Raw genomic sequence first — 26,552 nt, forward strand, 5'->3', positions numbered from 1 at the left:
TCCTGCCTGCATCAGACCCCGGCTTGTCCCCCACTCCGCACCTGCCTGCTCCTTCTGCCACTCCGCAGCCAGCCTGTTGACGACCCGGCCTGTAATCTGATTCCGCTTCTGCTTCAGCCCCTGTTCCTGACGTGCCCGTTGTGTATGACCCGGCCTGCCTGTACTTGCCTTCTCTTCAGCCTTGAGGGTGCCACCATCCCTTCTGCTGCATCTGCACTCCTGCCTGTGGGGACCGGTTGTCTACTTGTTCCAACTACCTGCCTACCACTGCTCTGGGATTCCTATAGACACCTCTACAGCCCGGCCGAGTGCTCCGAGACAGCTCCAGGTTCAGCGATCCCGCCAGGCACTCATGCGACTCTGCATCTCGGTGCTTCCTGTCAGCTCTATCAGAAGCTCCAAGTCAGAGTTGTAAGAGAGACCGTCCTCTGCATATCAGGCTCCATCACCAGGTACGTGACAACTGCTGTTGGAGTACAGGGGCAGAGGAGGACACTGATGTGGGGGTGTGAAGGAAGCAGAGGAGGACACCAATTTGGGGGGGTAATGTGAAAGGGGCAAAAGAGGACACTGCTTAGGGGCGAAGGGGCACAAAGAGGGACATTACTGTGGAGGGAGCAGACAAAAACGCTACTGTTGAGGGGGTAAAGGGAGGCAAAGGAGCACACTACTGTGGTGGGGTGAATGGGGGGCAGAGGAGGACACTACTGTGGGGGAGGGGGGGGTGGATGGATAAGAAAACACTGTTGTGGGGAGTGACGAGGGGCAGAGGAGGACACTACTGTGGAGAAGTGAATGGGGCAGAGAAGGAACCTGATGTAAAGGGGGAAAAGAGGACACTACTGTGGAGGGGTGAAGGGGGCAGAGAAGGACACCACTGGGGGTGATTATGTGAAGGGGGGCAAAAGAGGACATTACTGTGGAGGGGGTCAGAGGAGGAAGCTACTGTTGGGGGGTGAAGGGGGCAAAGGAGGACACTACTGTCGTGGGGTGATGTGAAGGCAGGCAAAGGAGGACACTGCTGTGGGACGCGATGTGGGCAGAGGAGGGCACTGCTGTTGGGAGTGGAGGGAGCCAGAAGAAGACACTACTGTAGAAAGGAGGGGTGGATGGGGCAAATCAGGACACTGCTGTAGGGGGGGTGATGTGAAGGGGGGCAAAGAAGGACACTGCTGTGCTGATATGGACAGGGTCAGAGGAAACTACTATGGGGGGGTTGAGAACACTGTGAAGTGGGGGATGTGAAGGGAGGATGAGGACACTGCTGTGAATGAAGGCAGTTGTTATGTGAAGGGGATGGGGGGTTGATGTGAACGGGGGTTGATAACACTACTGTGAAGTGGGGGCTGTGATGTAAAGGGGGATTGTGACATGCAAGGGGGACTGAGGACACTGATATAAGAATGTGATTGAGATATAAGGAGGGGGCCTGTGAAGTGAAGGAGTCATCACATAAACACTCAATTTTATTCTGGGAATGGGACAGAGTTCTCATTCCACTGTCGGAGCACAGCACTTTAAACTGTATGTAGCTAAGGCAACATACAGCTCATGCAGTGCTGAAAGCCACTGCGTCTTTTAGTGGAGTAAATAGTTCACTTTGACCTATTATACTTCAATAAAAGCTTATTGCATAATGGATGTTTTTGCAGCTGCGCCTAGGTGAGTCATGTGGTTTTTTTCCCTGCTTCTAAGCTCCCTTGCATGTTAGCCTATGAGGCAGATTTACTAAAACTGAAGCACTCAAAATCTGGTGCAGCTCTGCTAAGAAACCAATCAGCTTCTAATGTCAGCTTGTTCAGTTAAGCTTTGGCAATAAAACCTGGAACCTTATTGGTTTCTATGCAGAGCTACACCAGATTTTGCACGCTCCAATTTTAATAAATCTCCCCCTATGTGTTTATGCATACGTGGGGGTTATTTACTAAAGGCAAATCCACTGTGCAGTTCCAAGTGCACTTGGAAGTGCAGTCGCTGTAGATTTGAGGGGGACATACAAGGAAAAAAAAAAAAGAATTTTTGCTTCTACATAATTGGATGATAAAATCAGCAGAGCTTCCCCTCATTTCAGATCTTCCCCTCAGATCTACAGTGACTGCACTTCCAAGTGTAATTATATAGTGTAGAGCGGATTTGCCTCTAGTAAATCAACCCCACAGGCTTTAAGCAGCATTTAGTGTCAGGGGCTTTTAGAGGAAGAAAAAAAACCCACTGTCAGTGCACCAGGAGCAGCAGAGTTTTGGCAGAAAAAAAAAAATCTACGCTTGTAAATGTAAGTTATTGTGTCTAAACACGTGTGAATGCTAGGCCTGTTTAGAGCTTGTAAGTTAACTAATTTCAATGGCCAGAATAAGTGGCAAACTGCTTGACGCCTGTAATCTGTCTTAACGCACCTTAACATGTTACACACTTTTACAAGCGTTATACCGCTGCATACACACAATTTCATCGGAATTTCAGCCTGCAAAAGACCGATGAGAGTTTTTTGTCGGAAAATGTGACCGTGTGTATGACCTTGGTCTTTTGCTGGCAGAATTCCAGCCAGCAAAAGATTGAGAGCATGCTCTCAATTTTCGGCCGGGAAAAGCTCCTATCCAAAAATACGATCGTCTGTGGCAATTCTGACGTACAAAATTCCTACGCATGCTCAGAAACAATTTGACGCATGCTTGGAAGCATTGAACCTAACTTTCACGGCTTGTTGTAGTGTTATACGTCACCGCGTTCTTGGCGGTCGTAATTTCAGCGAACTTTTGAGTGACCGTGTGTATGCAAGGCAAACTTGAGAGGTATCCTGTCGGAAAAGCCGTCATATCTTTTTCCGACAAGAAATCCGATCGTGTGTATGCGGCATTAGGCGTTTTTTTGCCAAAATGCTACTGCCAGGAGAAAAGGAGAGTTTGCAAAACATTGTGCATGAGGCCTAAAAAGCAACAAACATAACGGCCCATGAAATTGTACATGGCAATAAATAGCAACTGCATTTGCTAATATGCAAAAAAAAAGACTCTATCTGCTTTTATGTGAAAGAAGAAATTATGGGAAGACAGCCACTTCCTGAAAGCAATGCTCGGTGCTTTCTGTATGTGACTTTCACTTTCAGTTTGTTGCAGCATCTTGCAATGTAAAACACCCCGAGACATTTGTACAAAAACCTAGAGGGAAAGTTAATCATCATGGAGGTAAGTTTCTCTGCAATAAGCTTATTTTTCATAACCAGGCTGCCAAAGATCATAGTTAGTAAGGCTAAGACCAAGAGGTACTGAAACTGTTGTTTAGAAAACGATTTCTTTACTTAACCACTTTCAGACCGGACCATTTTGCTGGTCAATGACCAGAGGTCTTTTTACAATTTGGCACTGCGCTGCTTTAACTGGTAATTGCGCGGTCATGCAATGTTGTACCCAAACAAAATTTGCGTCCTTTTTTTCCCACAAATAGAGCTTTCTTTTAAAGGTAATTGACTGACTCTGCGATTTTTATTTTTTGCGATATAAACGTAAAAAGACCGCAAATTTTGAAAAAAAATGATATTTTCTACTTTTTGTTATTAGAAAAAATCCAATAAACTCAATTTTAGTCATACATTTAGGCCAAAATGTATTCAGCCACATGTCTTTGGTAAAAAAAAAAGTCAATAACTGTATATTTATTGGTTTGCGCAAAAGTTGTCACATCTACAAACTAAGGTAAGTTTTCTGGAATTTACGCAGTTTTTAGGTTATGACTGCCTATCTCATTTCTTGAGGTGCTAAAAGGGCAGGGCAGTACAAAACCCCCCCAAATGACCCCATTTTGGAAAGTAGATACCCTAAGGAAATTGATAAGAGGCATGTTGAGCCCATTGAATATTTTATTTTTTTGCCTCAAGCGATTGAATAATGACAAAAAAAAAAATTTTTTTTTTTTTACACAAAGTTGTCACTAAATGATATATTGCTCATGCCATGGTTATATGTGGAATTGTACCCCAAAATACATTCTGCTGCTTCTCCTGAGTACGGGGATACCACATGTGGTCGACTTTTTGGAAGCCTAGCCACGTACGGGGCCCCCGAAAGCCAAGCACCGCCTTCAGGATTTCTAAGGGCATACATTTGTAATTTCACTCCTCACTACCTATCACAGTTTTGAAGGCCATAAAATGCCAAGATGGCACAAAACCCCCACAAATGACACCATTTTAGAAAGTAGACACCCCAAGCTATTTGCTGAGAGGCATGTTGAGTCCATGGAATATTTTATATTTTGCCACAAGTTGCGGGAAAATTACAAACTTTTTTTTTTAATTTTTTTTTTCACAAAGTTGTCACTAAATGATATATTGCTCACACATGCTATGGGCATATGTGAAATGACACCCCAAAATAAGTTCTGCTGCTTCTTCTGAGTACGGGGACACCACATATGTGGGACTTTTTGGGAGCCTAGCCGCGTACGGGGCCCCGAAAACCAAGCACCGCCTTCAGGCTTTCTAAGGGCGTACATTTTTGACTTCACTCCTCACTACCTATTACAGTTTTGAAGGCCATAAAATGCCAAGATGGCACAAAACCCCCACAAATGAACCCATTTTAGAAAGTAGACACCCCAAGCTATTTGCTGAGAGGCATGTTGAGTCCATGGAATATTTTATATTTTGCCACAAGTTGCGGGAAAATTACAAACTTTTTTTTTTTATTTTTTTTTTCACAAAGTTGTCACTAAATGATATATTGCTCACGCATGCCATGGGCATATGTGAAATGACACCCCAAAATAAATTCTGCTGCTTCTCCTGAGTACGGGGATACCACATATGTGGGACTTTTTGGGAACCTAGCTGCGTACGGGGCCCCGAAAACCAAGCACCGCCTTCAGGCTTTCTAAGGGCGTACATTTTTGACTTCACTCCTCACTACCTATTACAGTTTTGAAGGCCATAAAATGCCAAGATGGCACAAACCCCCCCCAAATGACCCCATTTTGGAAAGTAGACACCCCTAAATTTAGGGTTACACTAGTGAGACTAGGTAATAAATGGCGGGTGCCCTGAAACTATAAAAAATAACTAACCAACCAGTGTCACCTGTAACAGTTATATGGTGATCACTGGTGAAAGGGTTAACTAGGGGGCAATCAGGGGGCTTTATGCGGTAGTATATGGGGGTGCCTGGCACTATAAAAAGCTGCGGCGAACCTAAATACCTACCTGCCTAACTAGCGTCACCTGTGACACTAATACAGCGATCAGAAAAATGATCGCTTATTAGGCTGGGTTCACACTGGAGCGATGCGGGAACGCCATGAATCCGCGGCGGGTTCCCGCATCGCATGCCTCCCGGCGGCAGTTCACACTGCCCTATGCGAACTGCTGGGAGTGTCAGTGAAATGTTAATGACACCCCCAGATCAGTTCGCATATCGCAGTGCGATCTGCAAACTCGGATCGCATGGTGTGAACACCCATGCGATCCGATTCTGCTGCGGACCAAAAAAAGGGTCCCGTGCGAGTTTGCGGCGGGTGCGGCGCGAATTCAGCCATACTATCTGTATGCCTGAACTCGATTTCGCACAGAGATCGGATGTGATTTGCACTGCAGTGCGGTGCGAATCACATCCGTTCTCATAAACCGCTGCAATGTGAACCCAGCCTTAGTGACACTGGCGACGGGGGGTGATCACGGGGTTAAACCTTTATTGGGGGGGTTAGGGGGGTACCTTAGAACTAAAGGGGGCTAACCCTAACTGCCCTAACAGTTATTACAGTCACAAATGACACCAATGCAAAAAAAAAATGCAATTGGTGTCACTGTGACTGGGGGGGCAGGGGTAATTGGGGGGGTGATCGGGGGGTGAAGGGGGGGTGTGAGTGTGCCTGGCATGTTCTACTGTGTAGTGTCGTGTTGGTGCAACTCACCGATCCTCTCTCCTCGGTGCTGGAACGAAAAATACCGACACGGAGGAGAGATTACATCACTTCCTCTGCCTGTGTTTACATTACAGGAGAGGAAGTGATGCAATGCTTCACTTCCATTCGTCAGGAGCGATCGCGAGGGGGTGGCCATGAATGAATGGCCGCCCCCTCATCCCGGATCGCTCCTGAACGGATACCGACCGCCGCTGGCACCGGGGGGCCCGATCGGGCCCCCCACCCGCGGGAAGGCAGGGACGTACAGGTACGCCCATATGCCTGCCCGTGCCATTCGTCGTGCGGCGGTCGGCAAGTGGTTAAAGTGATGCAAAGCAGAGAAGTGATAATTGTCATAAAACATTTACATAAATCAACGAGTCCTCCTTAAAGCAGAGTTCTACCCAAAAGTGGAACTTCCGCTCATCTGATTCCCCCCCCCCCCCCCCCTGGAGCCACAATTGGCACCTTTCAGGGGAGAGGGGGGTGCAGATACCTGTATCATACAAATATCTGCACCCACTTCTGCAAATAGACTCCCGTGGGAGTCATGCCCCTCCCAGCACCCCCCGCTGTCTCCTGGGAAACACATAGGTCCCAGGAGATAGCGGGTACCACTTACGACGCGCAGTGCGACTCGCGAATGCGCAGTAGGGAACCGGGAAGTGAAGCCGCAATGCTTCACTTCCTGATTCCCTCACCGAGAGTGGCACCAGCAGCAGCCGAGAGCCGAGCCATTGCTCAGCTTCGCTGCCGACATCGCTGGACTCCAGGAAAGGTAAGTGTCCATTTATTAAAAGTCAGAAGCTGCAGTATTTGTAGCTGCTGGCTTTTAATATTTTTTTTTTTTAGGTGGACTTCCTCTTTAAATTTCCTACCAGGCCTGATATAGTTTGTGAGCAAAATCCTTACACTGTTATTTTTTAACCACTTCCAAACCAACCACCGCAGTTATATGTTGGCTCGTGGGGTTGGGATAGCAGGGGTGCCAAAGCTTATGGCCGACAGTCGCGAGTAGGGATGAGCCGAACACCCCCCGGTTCGGTTCGCACCAGAACTTTCGAACGGACCCCAAATTCGAACGAACCTTAGAACCCCATTGAAGTCTATGGGACTCGAATGTTCGAAATGAAAAGTGCTAATTTTAACGGCTAATATGCAAGATACTGTCCTAAAAAGGGTTTGGGGACCTGGCTCCTGCCCCAGGGGACATGGGTCAATGCAAAAAAAAGTTTTAAAAACGGCCGTTTTGGCGGGAGCACTGATTGTAATGACGATTAAAGTGGGAAAAAAAAGTGAAATATTCCTTTAAATATGGTGCCTGTGGGGTGTCTGTAGTATGCCTGTGAAGTGCCACGTGTTTCCCGTGTTTAGAACAGTCCCTGCACAAAATGACATTTAACGGAAATAACACCATTTAAAACTGCTTGCGGTTTTAATGTTATATCTGGTTCCTGCAATATGGTTGAAAATCATTGAGAAAAATGGCATGGGTAGCCCTCCCTGCCCATTACCAGCCTATTTGGGTCTTGTACGCATATTAAGGGGAACCCCGTACCCATATTAAAAAAAGGAAATGCGTGTGGCCCCCAGGCCTTATATACTCAGAACAGCAGTATACAGGCGGTGCAAACAAGACAGGGACTGTGTAGGTTTGTTGTGTTAAGTTGAATCTGTTTGTAATTTTCAACTGGTACATTTTTAAAGTGTAGCTCCAGTCAAAAAAACTATTTTAAAGCTTTTTGGAAAACATAGGGAAGGGTTATCACCCCTGTATAATTTGTTTTGTCGTCCATCTTTTTTCATCTCACTTGCTGTTGTCTCCTTCCGTTTGCAAGTAGGAGATGTTTGTAAATTGGATGTTTGAAAGTAGGGGCCTGCCCTATATGCTCTGCAGAAATGGCGGAACAAGGTGTTGGTTTTGCCACAACATTGTAAGCCCTCAAAGTGACTCTTGGTGGGCGCTGGAGCACCCTGCTGTGAACGATTATATCAAGAATTGTAATTACATGCCATTGTTGAACAGTGGTAGAAAAATTGACCTTTGGTGGTTGTGGTGCTGGTGCCACAACACTATAAGTCCTCACCGTTACTCTGGGTGGGCACAGGAAGGGGCCCTCCTGTGAAATATTATATCAAGAATTGTAATTACATGTCCCTGTTAAACAGGGGCAGAAAAATTGGGCCTTAGGCACTGGTGCTGGTGCCACCACACTGCAACCTCTGCCATATACTCTAGTTTTATTGCAGGAATTAGCCCTGCTGCAAAGCATTGCATCAAAAATTGTAATTAAACGCCCCTGTTAAACAGGGGCAGAAAAATTGGGCCTTAGGCACTGGTGCTGGTGCCACCACACTGCAACCTCTCCCATATACTCTTGTTTGATTGCAGGAATTAGCCCTGCTGCAAAGCATTGCATCAAAAATTGTACTTAAACGCCCCTGTTAAACAGGGGCAGAAAAATTGGGCCTTAGGCACTGGTGCTGGTGCCACCACACTGCAACCTCTCCCATATACTCTTGTTTGATTGCAGGAATTAGCCCTGCTACAAAGCATTGCATCAAAAATTGTAATTAAACGCCCCTGTTAAACAGGGGCAGAAAAATTGGGCCTTAGGCACTGGTGCTGGTGCCACCACACTGCAACCTCTGCCATATACTCTAGTTTTATTGCAGGAATTAGCCCTGCTGCAAAGCATTGCATCAAAAATTGTAATTAAACGCCCCTGTTAAACAGGGGCAGAAAAATTGGGCCTTAGGCACTGGTGCTGGTGCCACCACACTGCAACCTCTCCCATATACTCTTGTTTGATTGCAGGAATTAGCCCTGCTGCAAAGCATTGCATCAAAAATTGTAATTAAACGCCCCTGTTAAACAGGGGCAGAAAAATTGGGCCTTAGGCACTGGTGCTGGTGCCACCACACTGCAACCTCTCCCATATACTCTTGTTTGATTGAAGGAATTAGCCCTGCTGCAAAGCATTGCATCAAAAATTGTACTTAAACGCCCCTGTTAAACAGGGGCAGAAAAATTGGGCTGATGGCATCAACCAGAACCAGAAATGTTCTTCCAACATATCAGCGGTGGAGGAAGAGGATAGACAATCAACATAACAGGACAGTCACTCAGCATCAGCATAGGCAGTCTTGAAGGGATGTGGTATTTCAAAAAAAATTATTCGGTTACATCAGCTTCAGGTGCTTGGTAGCTGTGGGTGATCCAAGACTGATTCATCTTGATGAAGGTCAGTCGATCAACTGATTCGGTGGACAGGCGCACCCTGTGAGCGGTAACAAAGCCACCAGCAGCACTGAAGGTGCGTTCCGAAAGAACGCTGGATGCAGGACAGGCCAGTAGCTCAATTGCATACTGTGCAAGCTCTGGCCAGTGATCCATCCTCAAGACCCAGTAAGCCAGAGGATTTTCGGTGGGAAAGGTGTCCAAGTCTGACCTTGCCCCTAGGTATTCCTGCACCATGTAAATCAGACGCTGGCGATGGGTGCTGGAACCGATCATACCTTGGGGCTGCGGACTAAAAAATTGTCTGAAAGCATCAGTCAGATGGCCACCTTCTCCACCGCTCCTTCTGACCGATGCCTCAGCAACACGTTGTCCAGGACCAGGAGTTTGTAACCTCCCAGTCTCTGGGAACGCGTTGCACAGACCTTTCTGCAAGGCCTCCCGGAGATGTCTCATCCTCTGCTCCCTCTGCGATGGCAAGATAAGGTCGGCAACCTTACCCTTGTACCGTGGATCAAGAAGAGTGGCCAGCCAGTAATGGTCCCTCTCCTTGATCCGAAGAATACGAGGATCCTTCCGCAGGCTTTGCAGGATCAGGGAGGCCATGCAGCGTAGGTTAGCTGAGGCATTCGGTCCGGAGACCTCTGGGTCACTAAGGACAACATGATCCGCAGCTACCTCCTCCCAGCCACGTACAAGTCCAAGTGTTTCTTGGGACTGTAAATCATCCCTACAGGACTGCTGCTGCTGCTGCTGATGCTGATACTGAGTGCCAGCCTCCACCTCCATGCTGACACAATCATCCTCCTCCTCCTCTTCCTCCTCCTCATCCTCTTCCTGTGTGATGGGTGGCACAGCAGGAACACTGTCTGGATAAAGGGGGCCTTGAGAGGCAAGGAAGTCCTCCTCTTCCTGCCTCTGTTCTGCCTCAAGTGCCCTGTCCATTATTCCAAGCAGCGTATGCTCCAAGAGGTGGACAAGAGGTACAGTGTCACTGATGCATGCACTGTCACTGCTCACCATTCTTGTGGCCTCCTCAAACGGTGACAGGACAGTGCATGCATCCCTGATCATGCCCCACTGGCGTGGTGAGAAAAAACCAAGCTCTCCTGACCCTGTCCTGGTGCCGTAGTCGCACAGGTACTCATTGATGGCCCTCTGCTGCGTGTGCAGCCACTGCAGCATGGCCAATGTTGAGTTCCATCTGGTGGGCATGTCACATAGAAGGCGGTTCTTGGGCAGGTTCAACTCCTTTTGGAGCTCAGCCAGCCGAGCACAGGCATTAAATGATCGGCGGAAATGCACACAGACTTTCCTGGCCTGCTTCAGGACATCCTGTAAGCCGGGGTACCTGCCCAAGAACCGCTGCACCACCAGGTTAAGGACGTGAGCTACACAGGGCACATGGGTCAGTTGTCCCTGTCGGAGGGCGGAGAGGAGGTTGGTGCCATTGTCGCAAACCACCATTCCTGGCTTAAGCTGGCGTGGCGTCAACCACCTCTCGGCCTGCCCCTGCAGAGCTGACAAAACATCCGCCCCAGTGTGGCTCCTGTCCCCCAAACAAACCAGCGCAAGCACGGCATGGCATCGTTTTGCCTGCGTACTTGCGTAGCCCCTGGAACGCCTACGGAGCACCGCTGGTTCTGAGGACAGAGCACTGGAAGAGGCCATGGAGGAAGAAGAAGAGGAAGGGGTGGAGGAGAGAGGTGTGTCACAACCAATAGTAGCATTTTGGAGGCGTGGTGGCGGAACAACCTCCAACACTACTGCACCTTGTCCTGCATCCTTCCCAGCTGCCAGAAGAGTGACCCAATGGGCCGTGAAAGACAGGTAACATCCCTGTCCATGCCTGCTGGACCATGAGTCAGCGGTAATATGCACCTTACCGCTGACCGCCCTGTCCAGCGAGGCAAGGACATTGCCTTCCACATGCCGGTAGAGAGCCGGAATCGCCTTCCGTGAGAAAAAGTGGCGTTTGGGGACCTGCCACTGAGGAACCGCACATTGTACAAACTCACGGAAGGGGGCCGAGTCTACCAACTGAAAAGGCAGCAGTTGAAGTGCTAGCAATTTAGCCAAGCTAGCATTCAACCGCCGGGCATGTGGATGGCTGGGAGTGAACTTCTTCCGCCGGTCCAGCAGCTGGGGCAGGGACATTTGCCTGCTATAATCGGACGTGGGTGTACCGCTAGCAGAGTTCCCGGAAGCACTTGGCTGTGACACACCTAATTCTACACCTTCATTCCTCTCAGAGCAGGTTTCAGAGAGGACTGAAGGTCTAGTGGGGTTGGAGATGCCAGCTGATGAGGAGCAAGGAGAGGTCCGCTTTGTTCTTTGGTGTGGGTCTTTGAGGTACGCTTGCCAACGAGCTGCATGGCAGGTCAACATATGTCTGGTCAAGCATGTGGTGCCCAAGCGGCTGATGTTTTGGCCACGTGAGATACGCTTGAGACATATGTTGCAAATAGCAGCGGTGCGATCTGATGCACTCGTCTCAAAAAAGGCCCACACCAAAGAACTTTTAGAATAACGCGCAGAGGCAGCGCTCTGCACAGGCGGATCTCTGCGGTGTGATTCAGTCGGTGTGCTGCCCCTAAGCTGGCCCCCGGAAGGCATCCTGCCTCGTTGGACATGTGCCTCCTCCTCCTCCCTCCTTCCAGGCACCCACGTGGAGTCAGTGCCCTCATCATCCCCTCCCTCTTCATCGCTGTAGCAAACCTGGCAGTATGCTGCAGCTTGTGGAACATGACTGCCAGATTGCTGTCCTTCTTGAGCATCCCCTCTGTCTGCGCTCACGCTACTGCCTTCCTCTAGTTGAGTGTCATCATCAGAGCCCACAAAACACTGCGCATCCTCCTGGAGCATGTACCCAACACTGTGCTCAAAGAGTTCAGGAGACTCCTCAGGAGGACGTGGTGGGTCTAGGGAAGGAGTCACTGATGATGACATTGAGAGGAGGGAAGACGATGCGTTGGCAGCTGCTTTGCTACTACCCTGAGACTGGGTGAGAGAGGATGAGGAGGATGAAGAGGGCTTGGTCATCCACTCTACCAAGTCGTTGGCATGTTGCAGTTCAACATGTCCAGCTGCCGAAAAGAAGGACAAGCATGTCCCATGGCCACGTGCTGATGACAATGCACCGCGTCCACGACCAGCACTGTTGTCTCTAGACACAGAGCCTGCTTGCCCTCTTTTATCGGCTCGCGCCTGTCTGCCTCTCCTTGCTGGCCTTCCAGACATGGTAATGGCCTGAAGGGAGTTGGGTAAAACAGCAGTTGGGTAGTGTATATTGTGCTGGAGGCACACAACACCCACTAACTCCTGCAGATGCCTTTATTATAGAACACCAGAGATAAAGGGGTATATACAGATGTATACTGTGCTGTGCTGGAGGCACACACAACTTCCAATAACTCCTGCAGATGGCAAGTGGGCTCAAATAGAGAACAGCTATGTAGGTGGATATAGCGGTATGCACTGGGTACAGAGCATGCAGACAGCACGCACTATCTCCTAACACTACTGGGTACAGAGCACGCAGACAGCACGCGCTATCTCCTAACACTACTGACTGCAAGCTCTATTATAAAAGATAGATCACTACTACTAGCTATATAGGTGAGATGAATATAGCGGTGTATACTGCGGTCAGGGCACGCAGACAATAACCAGAGAACACCAGAGATAAAGGGGTATATACAGATCTATACTGTGCTGTGCTGGAGGCACACACAACTTCCAATAACTCCTGCAGATGGCAAGTGGGCTCAAATAGAGAAGAGCTATGTAGGTGGATATAGCGGTATGTACTGGGTACAGAGCACGCAGACAGCACGCACTATCTTCTAACACTACTGACTGCAAGCTCTATTATAAAAGATAGATCACTACTACTAGCTATATAGGTGAGGTGAATATAGCGGTGTATACTGCGGTCAGGGCACGCAGACAATAACCAGAGAACACCAGAGATAAAGGGGTATATACAGATGTATACTGTGCTGTGCTGGAGGCACACACAACTTCCAATAACTCCTGCAGATGGCAAGTGGGCTCAAATAGAGAAGAGCTATGTAGGTGGATATAGCAGTATGTACTGGGTACAGAGCACGCAGACAGCACGCACTATCTCCTAACACTACTGACTACAAGCTCTATAGGTGAGGTGAATATAGCGGTGTATACTGCGGTCAGTGCACGCAGACAATAACCACTACACAACAGCAAGATAGAAAATCGGCCGAAAACGATCGCTGTGTACTGTGTTGAAGGTACACAGAACACCCACTGCTTCAGACGCCAACACACTACACGAGGCCGCCGCGATGGCGGCCTTATATAGTGTGGGGCGTGCACTACACAGCCTGAGCTATGATTGGCCACAGGCATCCTGCCTGTGGCCAATCATGGCTCTCCTCGCTGCTGGCGCTGCGATTGGCCAAGCATGCGGGGTCACAGTGCATGCTTGGCCAATCATGAGCCAGCAATGCACTGCGCCATCGCAGTGCATTGTGGGCCGTGAGCGCCACGCGAATTTGACGCGAACGGACCAAAATGTTCGGATTTCACCGAACGGACGAACAGCCAATGTTCGAGTCGAACGTACGTTCGACTCGAACGCGAAGCTCATCCCTAGTCACGAGTGTACGTAAACACACACTTCCCTGTTCTGTTCTGACAGGAGTGACAGATCGTGTGTTCCTATAAGCTAGGAACCACGATCCGTCACTTCCTCTAGTTAGTCCCCTCCCCCTTCAGTTAGAATCACCTCCCAGGGAAGACAGTTAACCCCTATATCACTCCCTAGTGTTAACCCCTTCACTGCCAGTGAAATTTTTACAGTAATCAATGCATTCTTATAGCATTTATCACCTGTATTAATGCCAATGGTCCCAAAAATGTGTCAAAATTGTCCGATATGTCTGCCATAGTCGCCATCACAATAAAAATCACAGATCGCCGCCATTACTAGTAAAAAAAAAATAATAATAAAAATACTCTAAACCTATCCCCTATTTTGTAGACGCTATAACTTTTGCGCAAACCAACCAATATATGCTTATTGCTATTTCTTTTTACCAAAAATATGTAGAATACATATCAGCCTACCCCATTGTTGCCAGTCCCATCCCCACCCCCATTTTTTCAGGGGCTAAGGAAGGACCCTGAGGCGGAGCATCTTACTACTGTTTGTGTGGGTGGGATGTGTACTGCGCCCATCCTTGCTGAACCTCCTCTCCTATTCATCCCATGTAATTGGCGCAGTACACATCCCACCCACACAAGCAGCAGCAGTAATAAGATGCTCCGCCTTGGGGTTCTTCCTTAACCCCTGCAAAGTTTGTGAGTGGGGCCTCATGTCTAAATATTGCCTAAGGCCTCACAAACCCTAGAGGTGCCTCTGCTTTCCGCTCTTACAGTAAAGAACCCTCTATGTAGTTTAACCACTTGACCACTGGGCACTTAAACACCCTTAATAACCAGACCAATTTTCAGCTTTCGGTGCTCTCACATTTTGAATGACAATTACTTAGTCATGCAACACTGGACCTATATGAAATTTTTGTCTTTTTTTTCACACAAATAGAGCTTTATTTTGGTGGTATTTAATCACTGCTTGTTTTTTTATTTTTTGTGCTATAAAAGAAAAAAGACCGAAAATTCTGTAAAAAAATGAATTTTTCTTAGTTTTTGTTATAAAATTTAGCAGATTAGTAATTTTTCTTCATAAATTTTGCCCAAAATTTATACTACTACATATCTTTGGTAAAAATAAGTACAAATCGGTGGATATTATTTGGTCTTTGTGAAAGTTATAGAGTCCACAAGCTATGGTGCCAATATCTGAAAATGTATCACACCTGAAGTACTGACGGCCTATTTCAATTCTTGAGACCCTAACATGCCAGAAAAGTATAAATCCCCCCCCCCCCCCCCAAATGAACCCTTTTTGGAAAGAAGACATTCCAAGGTATTTAGTAAGAGGCATGATGAGTTTTTTGAAGTTGTAATTTTTTCCCACAATTCTTTGCAAAATCAAGATTTTTTTTCCTTTTTTTTTCACAAAATTGTCATATTATCAGTTTATTTCTCACACACAGCATATGCATACCACAAATTACACCCCAAAACACATTCTGCTATTACTCCCGAGTATGGCGATACCACATGTGTGAGACTTTTACACAGTGTGGCCACATACAGAGGCCCAACATGCAGGGAGCGCCATCAGGCGTTCTGAAGCACCCAGGACAATTCTGACATTTCTCTCCTACATGTAAAAATCATCATGTATTTGCTAGAAAATTACATAGAATCCCTAAACATTATATATGTTTTTTTAGCAAACACCCTGGAGAATACAATGGTGGTCTTTGCAACTTTTTATCTTGCACGGTATTTGCGCAGCAATTTTTGAATGCTTTTTTTTTGGAAAAAAAACAATTTTGTGCTTAAAAAAAAAACACAGTAAAGTTAGCCCAATTTTTGCATAATATGAAAGATGAAGTTACGCAGAGTAAATAGATACCTAACATGTCACTCTTCAAAATTGCACGCGCTCGTGGAATGGCGCCAAACGTCACCCCATAGGCGACGCTTTAAACATTTTTTACGGGTTACATGTTTTGAGTTACAGAGGAGGTCTAGGGCTAGAATTATTGCTCTCACTCTAAGGTTCGCAGCGATACCTCACATGTGTGGTTTGAACACCGTTTTCATATGTGGGCGGGACTTACGTATGTGTTCACTTCTGCATGCGAGCACATGGGGACAGGGGCGCTTTAAAAAAAAAAATTCTTATTGTTCATTTTACTTTATTTATTTTATTTTGACATTTTTTTCCCCAAAAATACATTTTTTGATCACTTTTATTCCTACAAGGAATGTAAACATCCCTTCTAATAGGAATATGGCATGACAGGTCCTCTTTACAGTGAGATATGGGGTCAATAAGACCCCACATCTCACCTCTAAGTTGGGAAGCCTGAAATAAAAAAAAAAAAAAAAAAAGGATTCTGGCTTTGATCGTATTGGTGAGTCGGTAGAAGCACCGGAGGGCGGCGGGAGGGGGGGGGGTGTCTATGGCTGGGTATTGCAGGGTATCACCGAGTATGGCTGGGTATCTCCGAGTATGGCTGGGTATCTCCAGGTATGGCAATTTATGGCAGGGTATTGCAGAGTATTGACAGGGTATTGCAGAGTATTGGCTGGAATTGTACTGCAGAGTATTGGCGGGTACTGCAGAGTATTGGAGGGTATTGCAGAGTATTGGCGGGTACTGCAGAGTATTGGCGGGTACTGCAGAGTATTAGCTGGTATTGCAGAGTATTAGCTGGTATTGTAGAGTATTGGTGGGTATTGCAGAGTATTGGCTGGTATTGCAGAGTATTGGCGGGTATTGCAGAGTATTGGCGGGTATTGCAGAGTATTGGCTGGTATTGCAGAGTATTGGCGGGTATTGCAGAGTATTAGCTGGTATTGCAGAGGTTTGGCGGGTATTGCAGAGTATTGGCTGGTATTGCAGAGTATTGGCGGGTATTGCAGAGTATTGGCAGGTATTGCAGAGTATTGGCGGGTATTGCAGAGTATTGGCGGGTATTGCAGAGTATTGGCAGGTATTGCAGAGTATTGGCGGGTATTGCAGAGTATTGGCGGGTATTGCAGAGTATTAGCTGGTATTGCAGAGGTTTGGCGGGTATTGCAGAGTATTAGCTGGTATTGCAGAGTATTGCAGAGTATTAGCAGGTATTGCAGAGTATTGGCGGGTATTGCAGAGTATTAGCTGGCATTGTAGAGTATTGGCTGGTATTGCAGAATATTGGCGGGTATTGCAGAGTATTAGCGGGTATTGCAGAGTATTGGCGGTTATTGCAGAGTATTCGTGGGTATTGCAGAGTATTGGCTGGTATTGTAGAGTATTGGCTGGTATTGCAGAGTATTGGCTGGTATTGCAGAGTATTGGCGGGTATTGCAGAGTATTGGCGGGTATTTCAGAGTATTGGTGGGTATTGAAGAGTATTGGCAGGTATTGCAGGGTATTGGCAGGTATTGCAGAGTATTGGTGGGTATTGCAGAGTATTGGCTGGTATTGCAGAGTATTGGCTGGTATTGCAGAGTATTGACGGGTATTGCAGAGGTTTGGCGGGTATTGCAGAGTATTGGCGGGTATTGCAGAGTATTGGCGGGTATTGCAGAGTATTAGCTGGTATTGCAGAGTATTAGCTGGTATTGCAGAGTATTGCAGAGTATTGGCGGGTATTGCAGAGTATTGGCGGGTATTGCAGAGTATTGGTGGGTATTGCAGAGTATTATCTGGCATTGCAGAGTATTGGCTGGTACTGCAGAGTATTGGTGGGTATTGCAGAGTATTGGTGGGTATTGCAGAGTATTAGCTGGCATTGCAGAGTATTGCTGGGTATTGCAGAGCATTGGCAGGGAATTGAGGGGTTAAATTTCGGTGAGCAGCGATGTGGACACTGCAGATGCAGCCCACAGCGCTGCTGACACCGATCTCTTCTCCCTCCGCTGTACCGATCGGTACAGAGAGGGGGAGGGAGGAACCAGCGTCATAACATGACGCCGGTTTGTTTACAAGTGATCACTCTGTCATTTGACCGAGCGATCACGTGGTAAACGGCCACGATGAGCGGTCGTTTACCGTGATCCGTGATGCGCCGAGTCTTGTGGACCCGGCGGTCACGGATGCTCTCGAGTGCGTGCCCCAGGGGGGCGCGCGAGAGCGGAATTCTGGGAGGACATCATATGACGGCCTCCCAGAGTTAAACAACCGCCCTGTAGCTGTCATTCGGCTATGGGCCGGTTGTTAAGTGCTTATGGTTAAACCTCTTTTCTTCTAATTTTAAGGAGTGCCCACGTGTCTTGTTAAACTCCCTTCTGTAAAAAAGTTTTATCCCTATTGTGGGGTCACCAGTACGGCATTTATAAATTTAAATCATATACCCTCTCAAGCGTCTCTTCTCCAGAGAGAATAAGTTCAGTGCTCGCAACCTTTCCTCATAACTAATATCCTCCAGACCCTTTATTATTTATATAGCTTAGTTGCCCTTCTTTGTACTCGCTCTATTTCCAGTACATCCTTCCTGAGGACTGGTGCCCAAAACTGGACAGCAGACTCTAGATTAGAGAATTATCATTTTATCTTTGGAGTTGATCCCCATTTTAATGCATGCCAATATTCTGTTTGCTTTGTTAGCAGCTTGGCATCGCATGTCATTGCTGAGCCTATCATCTACTAGGACCCCCAGGTCCTTTTCAATCCTAGATTCCCCCAGAGGTTCTCCCCCCCAGTGTATAGATTGCATTCATATTTTTGTCGCCTGAATGCATTATACATTTTTCTACATTAAACCTCATTTGCCATGTAGTTGTCCGCCCCATTAATTTGTTCAGATCTTTTTGCAAGGTTTCTACATCCTGTGGAGAAGTTATTGCCCTGCTTAGCTTAGTATCGTCTGCAAATACAGAGATTGAACTGTTTACCCCATCCTCCAGGTCATTTATGAACAAAATAAATAGGATTGGTACCAGCACAGAACCCTTGGGGGCCCCACTTCTCACCCCTGACCATTCCGAGTGCTCCCCATTTTTTACCACCCTCTGAACTCGCCCTTGTAGCCAGTTTTCAATCCATGAACTCACCCTATGGTCCACGCTAACGACCTTATTTTGTAGAGTAAATGTTTATGGTGAACTGTGTCAAATGCTTTAGCAAAATCCAGATACACCACGTCTACGGGTCTACCTTTATCTAGATAGCAACTCACCTCCTCATAGAAAGTTAATAGATTGGTTTGGCAAGAACGAATGTTTGTGAATCCATGCTGATTACTGCTAATGATACCATTCTCATTACTAAAATCTTGTATATAGTCCCTTATCATCGCCTCCAAGAGCTTGCATACTATTGAGGTTAGGCTAACTGGTCTGTAATTCCCAAGGATATATTTTGGGCCCTTTTTAAATATTGGTGCTACATTGTCTTTTCTCCAATCACCTGGTACCATTTCAGTCAGTAGACTGTCAGTAAAAATTATAAACAATGGTCTGGCAATTACTTGACTGAGTTCCCTAAGTATCCTTGGATGCAAGCTATCTAATGTTAAGTTTCCTAAGTCTAATTTTAATTGTGTCCTCTGTTAACCATGGAGGTACTTCCTGTGATGTGTCATAAGGATAAACACTGCAGTTTTGGTTACTGAAGCCCCCCAATTCCCTTGTGAAGACTGAGGAGAAGAATAAATTCAATACCTTCGCCATCTCCCCATCCTTTGTAATCAGATGCCCTTCCTCATTATTTATGGAGTCAATATGGTTTGTCCTCCCTTTTTTACTGTTTACATACTTAAAGAATTTCTTGGGATTTTTTTTTGCTGTCCTCCGCTATGTGTCTTTCATGTTCTATCTTAGCTGCCCTAATTGCACTCTTACATTTCTCCTTGCATTCTTTATAAAGTTTGAATGCCGATGATGATCTCTCAGCCTTGAATTTTTTGAAGGCCTTCTCCTTTGCTTTTATATGCATTTTTACATTGGAGTTAAGCCATCCAGGACTTTTGGTTGCTGTTTTAAATGTATTACCCAATGGGATGCATTGGCTAATGCCCTTATTTAATATGCTCTCAAATCAAACCCATCTCTCCTCTGTGTTCTTTGTTTCTAAGATTTTATCCCAATTCATGCGTTCTAACAAGGTTCGTAGTTTAGGGAAGTTGGCTCTTTTGAAATTCAGTGTCTTTATATTCCCCTTATGTTTCCTATTTGTGTGATTTATACTGAATCCAATTGACCTGTGATCGCTGTTTCCTAAATTGCCCCATATTTCCACATCCGTGATCAGGTCTGTATTGTTGGTAATCAGTAGATCCAGTAACACTTTATTTCTAGTTGGTGCGTCTACCATCTGAACCATGAAATGCAAGACAAGGAACTGGTGAGCCTTAGACGAATGTGTGGTTCCCTCCGCCCGGTCTATGTCCGGATAAAAAAAATCCCCCATTATGATAACACTTCCCATCCTTGCTGCTCATCCAACTTGTGATAAGAAATACGTCTCACCCACCCCCCTCAGGTTAGGGGGCCTATAGCATACTCCCAGTAATATTTTCCTGTTAGCTTCATCCCTTTGGAGCTCTACCCATAAGGATTCCACCTCCTCTCTAGCTCCCTTAGTGATGTCATCTCTCACATTCACTTGTACATTATTCTTGATATATAGGCATACCCCTCCCCCTTTGTTACCCTCTCTATCCCTACAATAGAGGATATATCCTTGAATGGTTGCCAGCCAATCATGAGAGCTGTTGAACCAACAAAATCCAAATCCTCCTTGCACAACAGTATCTCTAGTTCACCCATCTTGTCCGCCAGGCCAAACATGCCACGTAGTTTAGACCGGTCGCATACTATCCTCTAATTGGGTGTTTCGAGATTGCAACTAGAACTTGTTACTATACTTACCTTGGGCTTATGTGCTTTAATAAACCTACCACTAATGCCCCCAATACTACCTTCCGGAATATGTTCTGCGCTGACTATGTCGACCTCTGGGCCCATCCCCCCCATCGTCTAGTTTAAAAATCCCTCTAACGTTTTGGCCACCTTTACTCCCAGCTGATCTGCACCGTTCCATCCAGCACAGAGTAAACAGATCAATGGGCTGCACTAAAGGAATCAGGCTCAAAGGTAAGTGAAAATATATATATATATACATATATATATATATATATCTATTAAAGATAAACACACGTGCCAACCAAACACAGCAAACCATGAAGAAGCAAGAATGCAAATAATACACAGAAACCCCAAACACCTAATCTAAATAACTATATATGTGTATGTGTATGTATGTATATATATTTGTTGGAAGGCTGGCCGCAGGCTAGCCTGAATTTGTAGGAGGAGTCTGAGGGCTTTCAATCTCTCCTCCTCCATCAGAGCCTTCGTCAGCTCTTTTCTGGGTTAGGTTGCGGTTGCTGCTGTCGGTGCTCACGTTGGGCACCACCAGGGAGTCAGTCCCCCCTTTGCATCACCTTGATCCACGAGGGGGCCTCCCGCCCGGTGTTCACGGCAGGGGGGGTGGTGTTACTGCCGCGTGTTTCCCCCGGGGAGGGGGGGTGGTGATTCGGCCACGTGTTCCCGCCGGGGGAGGGGGGATCGCCCTCCCGCTCATCTATCCTGTGCTGATCTGGATCCACTGGGGGCTGCCCGCCCGCTTCTCCCGATGTTCCACCGGGGGAGGAGGAGGGGGAATCGACCCGCCAGCTCATCTGTCCGTGCAGATCTGACTCCACTCAGGGGGGCGCCCGCCCACTTCTCCTGGTGCTCTGCCAGGAGAGTGTGGGTCGGCTGCTCACCTGCCAGCTCATCTGTTCTGTGCAGATTTGGCTCCACGTGGGGGCCGCCCACTTCTCCCGGTGTTTTCTGCCGGGGGGGGGGGGGTTAGATTCAGTCGCCAGCAGCTTCCCCTTCTTTTCAGTTCTGGCTCCACGTGGGGGCCGCCCGCCTCTCCTGGTGTTTTCCGCCGGGGGGGATTCGGCCGCCGACAGCTCCTCTGTTGCAGTTCTGTGGGGTCCGTCCGCGCGGGGGGGGGTGTTTTCACGAGGGGCGCTTGTCCACTTTTCTTGGGTTTCTGGCTTGTGGGCATTCTGTCGGTCGGGAGGGGGTGGGCAGGGCTACCATGCTCAGTGCTAAGCTGCCGGTCTGGGTCCTCCAGGCACTGTCCCTCTGTCTGCCACCTCTGTCCTGGCCAGCATTTTTATATTGGTATGTGGGTTGTATAGTTGTTAACAACCAGGTTATAAATAAGTCTCTAGGTTTTAAGTCATCAGGTTTGTGTGGCATAACCTAACTCCTTGTCTATGTTCACATGACATGTTTTGTGTCTGTCAGTAGCGGTTCCATCATTGGTGTTTCTGTCTTTGCGTGTTTGTCATGCAGTTTCTGTCTTTAGCATGTTTGTCATGCAGTTTCTGTCATTAGCATGTTCTGTTAGCAGCTTGTTTCTGTCCACAGCGGTTTTCTGTCCACAGTGGTTTTTCTGTCATTAGCGTGTTCTGTCGACAACTCGGTCTAGCAGCAGGTTTGGCATAGCGCAGCTGTCACTAGTGTGTCCTATCATAGCTTTTTATTTGTAGCTTTCTGTCGTAATCGTTTCCCATGACAGCTTTTCATTTGTAGTGTTTTCCTGTCGCAGCATTTCATCAGTAGTTTTCCTGTCATTAGCACTGCATTCGTAGCGTTTTCCTGACGGATGCATTTTCGCTGTCGAATGTATTTTTTCGCTCTCGTAGCTTGTTCCTGTCACAAGCTTTTCTGTCGTAGCTCTTCTGCCATTATTTGTTTTCGGGCATAGAATTTCTGTAATAGTTTCAGGTCCTAGCGATTTCCTTATCGTGGCTTTCTTTTGCAGCATTTCCCTGTCGTAGCATTTCTGTTAGCTAGTGCTCATATCTAGATCTGTCATGTCTACGGATCCGTACGGGCTGAGGTTTCGTTCCAATTGGTTGCTGTCCCACAAGCCGCTCACCCATAGCACATACGTCATACGAGGCACGCTCCTTTGCGTTACACTCATACGTCCACCCACCGCGGTCTGTGGGTACACTAGCTCTGAGGGTGTGTTTGCTACATGTCTGTTTTTTCTGTCTTAGCATTTCGTTCATAGCATTTCTGCGTGCTATGGCTCAATCCAGGGTCTGTCATGCCTACGGTCCCATATGGGCTGAGGTTTAATTTTCAATTGATTGTCGTCCCACAATCTTCTCGCCTGTATATCATACGTCATATGTGCAAATTCACAATTACACCTTTACTACTACCCACCACGGTCTGTGGGTACACTAGCTCTGAGGGTTTGTTTGCTACATGTCTGTGTTTCTGTCTTAGCTTTTCGTTCATAGCATTTCTGCGAGCTATGGCTCAATCCACGGTCTGTTACGCCTATGGACCCATACGGACTTAGGTTTTGTTTCAATTGGTTGTCATCCTACAATCTTCTCACCCATATGACATACGTCATATGATGTTTGCTCATTTCATTACACTCATATGTCTACTCACCACGGTCTGTGGGTACACTAGCCCTGAGGGTTTGTTTTTCTACCTGTCTCTGTTGTTTCTGATGTTGCATGTGCTTCGTAGCATTCCTGTCATAGAATTTCTGTTAGCTAGGGCCCACATTCAGGGTCTGTCACGTCTACGGACCCATACGGGCTGAGGTTTAGTTTTTAATTGATTGACGTCCCACAATCTTCTCGCCTGTATACCATACATCATACATGCGCGTTCACCATTACACCTGTCACGTACCTGGTGATGGAGCCTGATATGCAGAGGACGGCCTCTCTTACAACTCTGACTTGGAGCCCCTGATAGAGCTGACAGGAAGCACCGAGATGCAGAGTCGCACGAGTGCCTGGCGGGATCGCTGAACCTGGAGCTGGCTCGGAGCACTCGGCCAGACTGTAGAGGTGTCTGTAGAAATCCCAGAGCAGTGGTAGGCAGGTAGCTGGAACAAGTAGACAACTGGTCCCCACAGGCAGGAGTGTAGATGCAGCAGAAGGGATGGTGGCTGAAGCAGAAGCAGAATCAGATTACAGGCAGGATCGTCAACAGGCTGGCAGCGGAGTGGCAGAAGGAGCAGGCAGGTGCAGAGTGGGGGACAAGGCGGGGTCGGATGCAGGCAGGAAACAGGAACGTCAGGAGGCAAGCCGGGTCACAACAGGAACAGAAGGCAGGTAGCTAATTGCAGGTTACACAGGGAATGCTGTAGAGCAGACAGCACTGAGCCTGGAAACTGGCTGAGTTTAAATAGCCTGTTTGGGTGGCAAAAGCTGTCACATGGTGCGTGCACACCAATGGCATCCTGACAGGGGCAGAGGTAACAGGTCATCTTCTTCTGCAGCCATCTTGGGTGCTGGCATGCCCTTCCTGACATGAAGAGGTAACAGGTTGTCTTCTTCAGCAGCCATCTTGGGTGCTGGCATGCCCTTCCTGACACTGCCCCTCCCCAAAGGGCAGCCTCTGGATGCCCAACTTGGCCCACTTGTCAGGATGGGAGTTCTTAAAAGCTTGAACCAAATCTTGGGCATGGATATTACCTTCGGGTTCCCAGGAGTTGTCCTCTGGCCCATATCCTTTCCATTTTATCAGGAACTGGATCTGATTTCTTCTCTTCCTGCAGTCTAAGATTGTTTCTACCTCAAACTCTCCCTCCCCGTCAATAATTACAGGTTCAGTCGGGCCGGAACTTCGTCCTGGAAAGGGGTCAGGAATGGCAGGTTTCAACAAGGTTATGTGGAACACAGGGTGGATTCTAAATGACTCAGGCAACTCTAATTCATACGCAACCTCATTGATCCATCTCTTCACCGGAAAGGGTCCTATAAATTTAGGACCCAGTTTCTTCGAGGGACAGGCCAGTTTCAAATTAGTAGTTGCTAGCCACACTTGGTCACCAGGGTTCAAGATCAATTCTCCCCTTCTTTTCCTGTCAAAAACTTCCTTATTGTATGCCTGTGTCTTGGCCATTGTTTCCTGTAGCAGTTTGTTATTGGCGTTGAAGAAATTTATAGTTTCGGAAACAGCTGGTACAGGGGAATCTGGAATTGTATTAGACAAAAAAGAAGGGTGGAAACCGTCGTTTGCAAAAAATGGAGATTGCTTTGTAGCAGAGTGTACTGAATTGTTATAAGAAAACTCGGCCAGAGGAAGCAGAGAAGCCCAATCGTCTTGAGAAAATGAGGAGTAACATCGCAGGTACTGTTCGATGGTCTGATTAGTCCTCTCTGTTTGCCCATTCGTTTGTGGCTGATATGCAGAAGAAAATGAAAGTTCAATCCCGAGTGACTCACATAAGGCTCTCCAGAATCTGGATGTAAACTGCACCCCACGGTCGGACACAATATTGGCCGGAATCCCGTGAAGCCTTGCGATCTCTTTGACAAAGGTTTGAGCTGTTTCTCGAGCAGATGGTGTGCCCTTCATGGGCAGGAAGTGTGCCATCTTAGATAGCCTATCGACAACTACAAAAATATTGGTGTGGCCCTCAGATGGGGGGGGGAGTTCTACAATAAAATCTATTGAGATCATCTTCCAAGGTCTACTGGGGTCTGGTAAAGTTTTAGCAGACCCCAGGCTCTGGATCTGCTGGTTTTATTGCGGATGCAAGTGGTACAAGATTCTAAATATTTCCTACAATCTTTTTCCACCCCCAGCCACCAAAATGTCCGTTGTACTAATTCAGTTGTCTTGCCAATGCCAAAGTGACCTGCCAGCACATGATCATTCGGAGGTCTTCCGACACAAAGACCTTGTCTTCGTGCCAAAGTAGCCCATCCTTTGCCAGTAGAGAGACCCTAGCTGGTGAAGGGTTCCTTACTAGAGTTTGTTTAATTTGTTTTGTTAACTCTCCTTGAAGCAACATGAAGTTCCCAGGGGATAGAATGGTGATGAGAGATGAGATTTCTTCAGGTTTGCTGAACATGCGTGATCTCACCATCTGCTGCGCATGCTTCGCAGACTCATCCCTTTTATCCCAAAGAATGACAAAGCAGTGGTAGTTGGAACAATCATTAATTCACGACTGGACTACGCAAACTCGCTTTACATAGGATTACCACAATATCAACTTGCGCGATTACAACTGATCCAAAACACGGCGGCAAGGCTGATAACAGGAAAAAAACCCTGGGAATCCATTTCTCCTTCACTGAGGAGCTTACATTGGCTAACCGTAAAAAATCGGATCACGTTCAAGACCCTTTGCCTCACCCACAAATGCGTGCATAGAGAAGCTCCGCAATACCTAATGGAGAAAATAAATCATTACACACCAACCTCCTCCTCGTGCCCAAAGCCCGGTATAAATCCAAGGGGGATCGGAGATTCGCTGTCCAAGGGCCTCGGCTATGGAATGCTCTACCAATAAACATCCGCCTGGAAGAAAATCACCTGGCTTTTAGGAAAAAACTCAAGACCTTCCTCTTTTAGCAGATGATCAAAGCTCGCCACAGCGCCTAGAGGCGATTCAGTTCGCATTGTGCGCTATATAAGTATTTCATTCATTCATTCATTCATAGCGCATCGGGTTTTGTATTCTTTGATCTGGGCCTGAATGCTAAGTGAAAAGTGAATCTAGAAAAGAATAGTGCCCACCTGGCTTGTCAGTGTTTCAATCTTTTTGCTGTTCTTAAATACTCAAGGTTCTTATGATCTGTATAGATCAAGATTGGGTGTGCAGCCCCCTCTAGCAGGTACCTCCATTCCTCCAGAGAGGCTTTGATGGCCAAAAGTTCACGGTCCCCGACGTCGTAGTTCCTTTCAGCATTTGACAGCTTGTGGGAAAAAAAAGCAACTGGATGCAGTAGAGCCTTAGCTCCCTGCCTCTGAGATAATATTG

The 26,552-nt window shown here is 47.1% G+C and overlaps 1 protein-coding gene across 3 annotated transcripts in view; it reads left to right on the forward strand.

Moving 5' to 3' along the window:
* The first annotated feature begins 3,108 nt into the window (after positions 1-3,108).
* The window catches only part of LOC143928083 (uncharacterized), a 111,800-nt gene continuing 88,356 nt past the window's right edge, over positions 3,109-26,552 (forward strand). For all 3 annotated transcript variants that reach the window (XM_077452699.1, XM_077452702.1, XM_077452701.1), the window contains exon 1: positions 3,109-3,182. In XM_077452699.1, coding sequence (XP_077308825.1) covers positions 3,177-3,182 — 6 coding nt within the window. In that variant the 5' untranslated portion in view covers positions 3,109-3,176. The remainder of the gene's footprint in view (positions 3,183-26,552) is intronic.

Source organism: Lithobates pipiens, unplaced genomic scaffold, assembly GCF_037356315.1.
Source record: "Lithobates pipiens isolate NorthernLeopardFrog02 unplaced genomic scaffold, aLitPip1_a1.2 Scaffold_23, whole genome shotgun sequence".
Classification (NCBI taxonomy): Eukaryota; Metazoa; Chordata; class Amphibia; order Anura; family Ranidae; genus Lithobates; species Lithobates pipiens.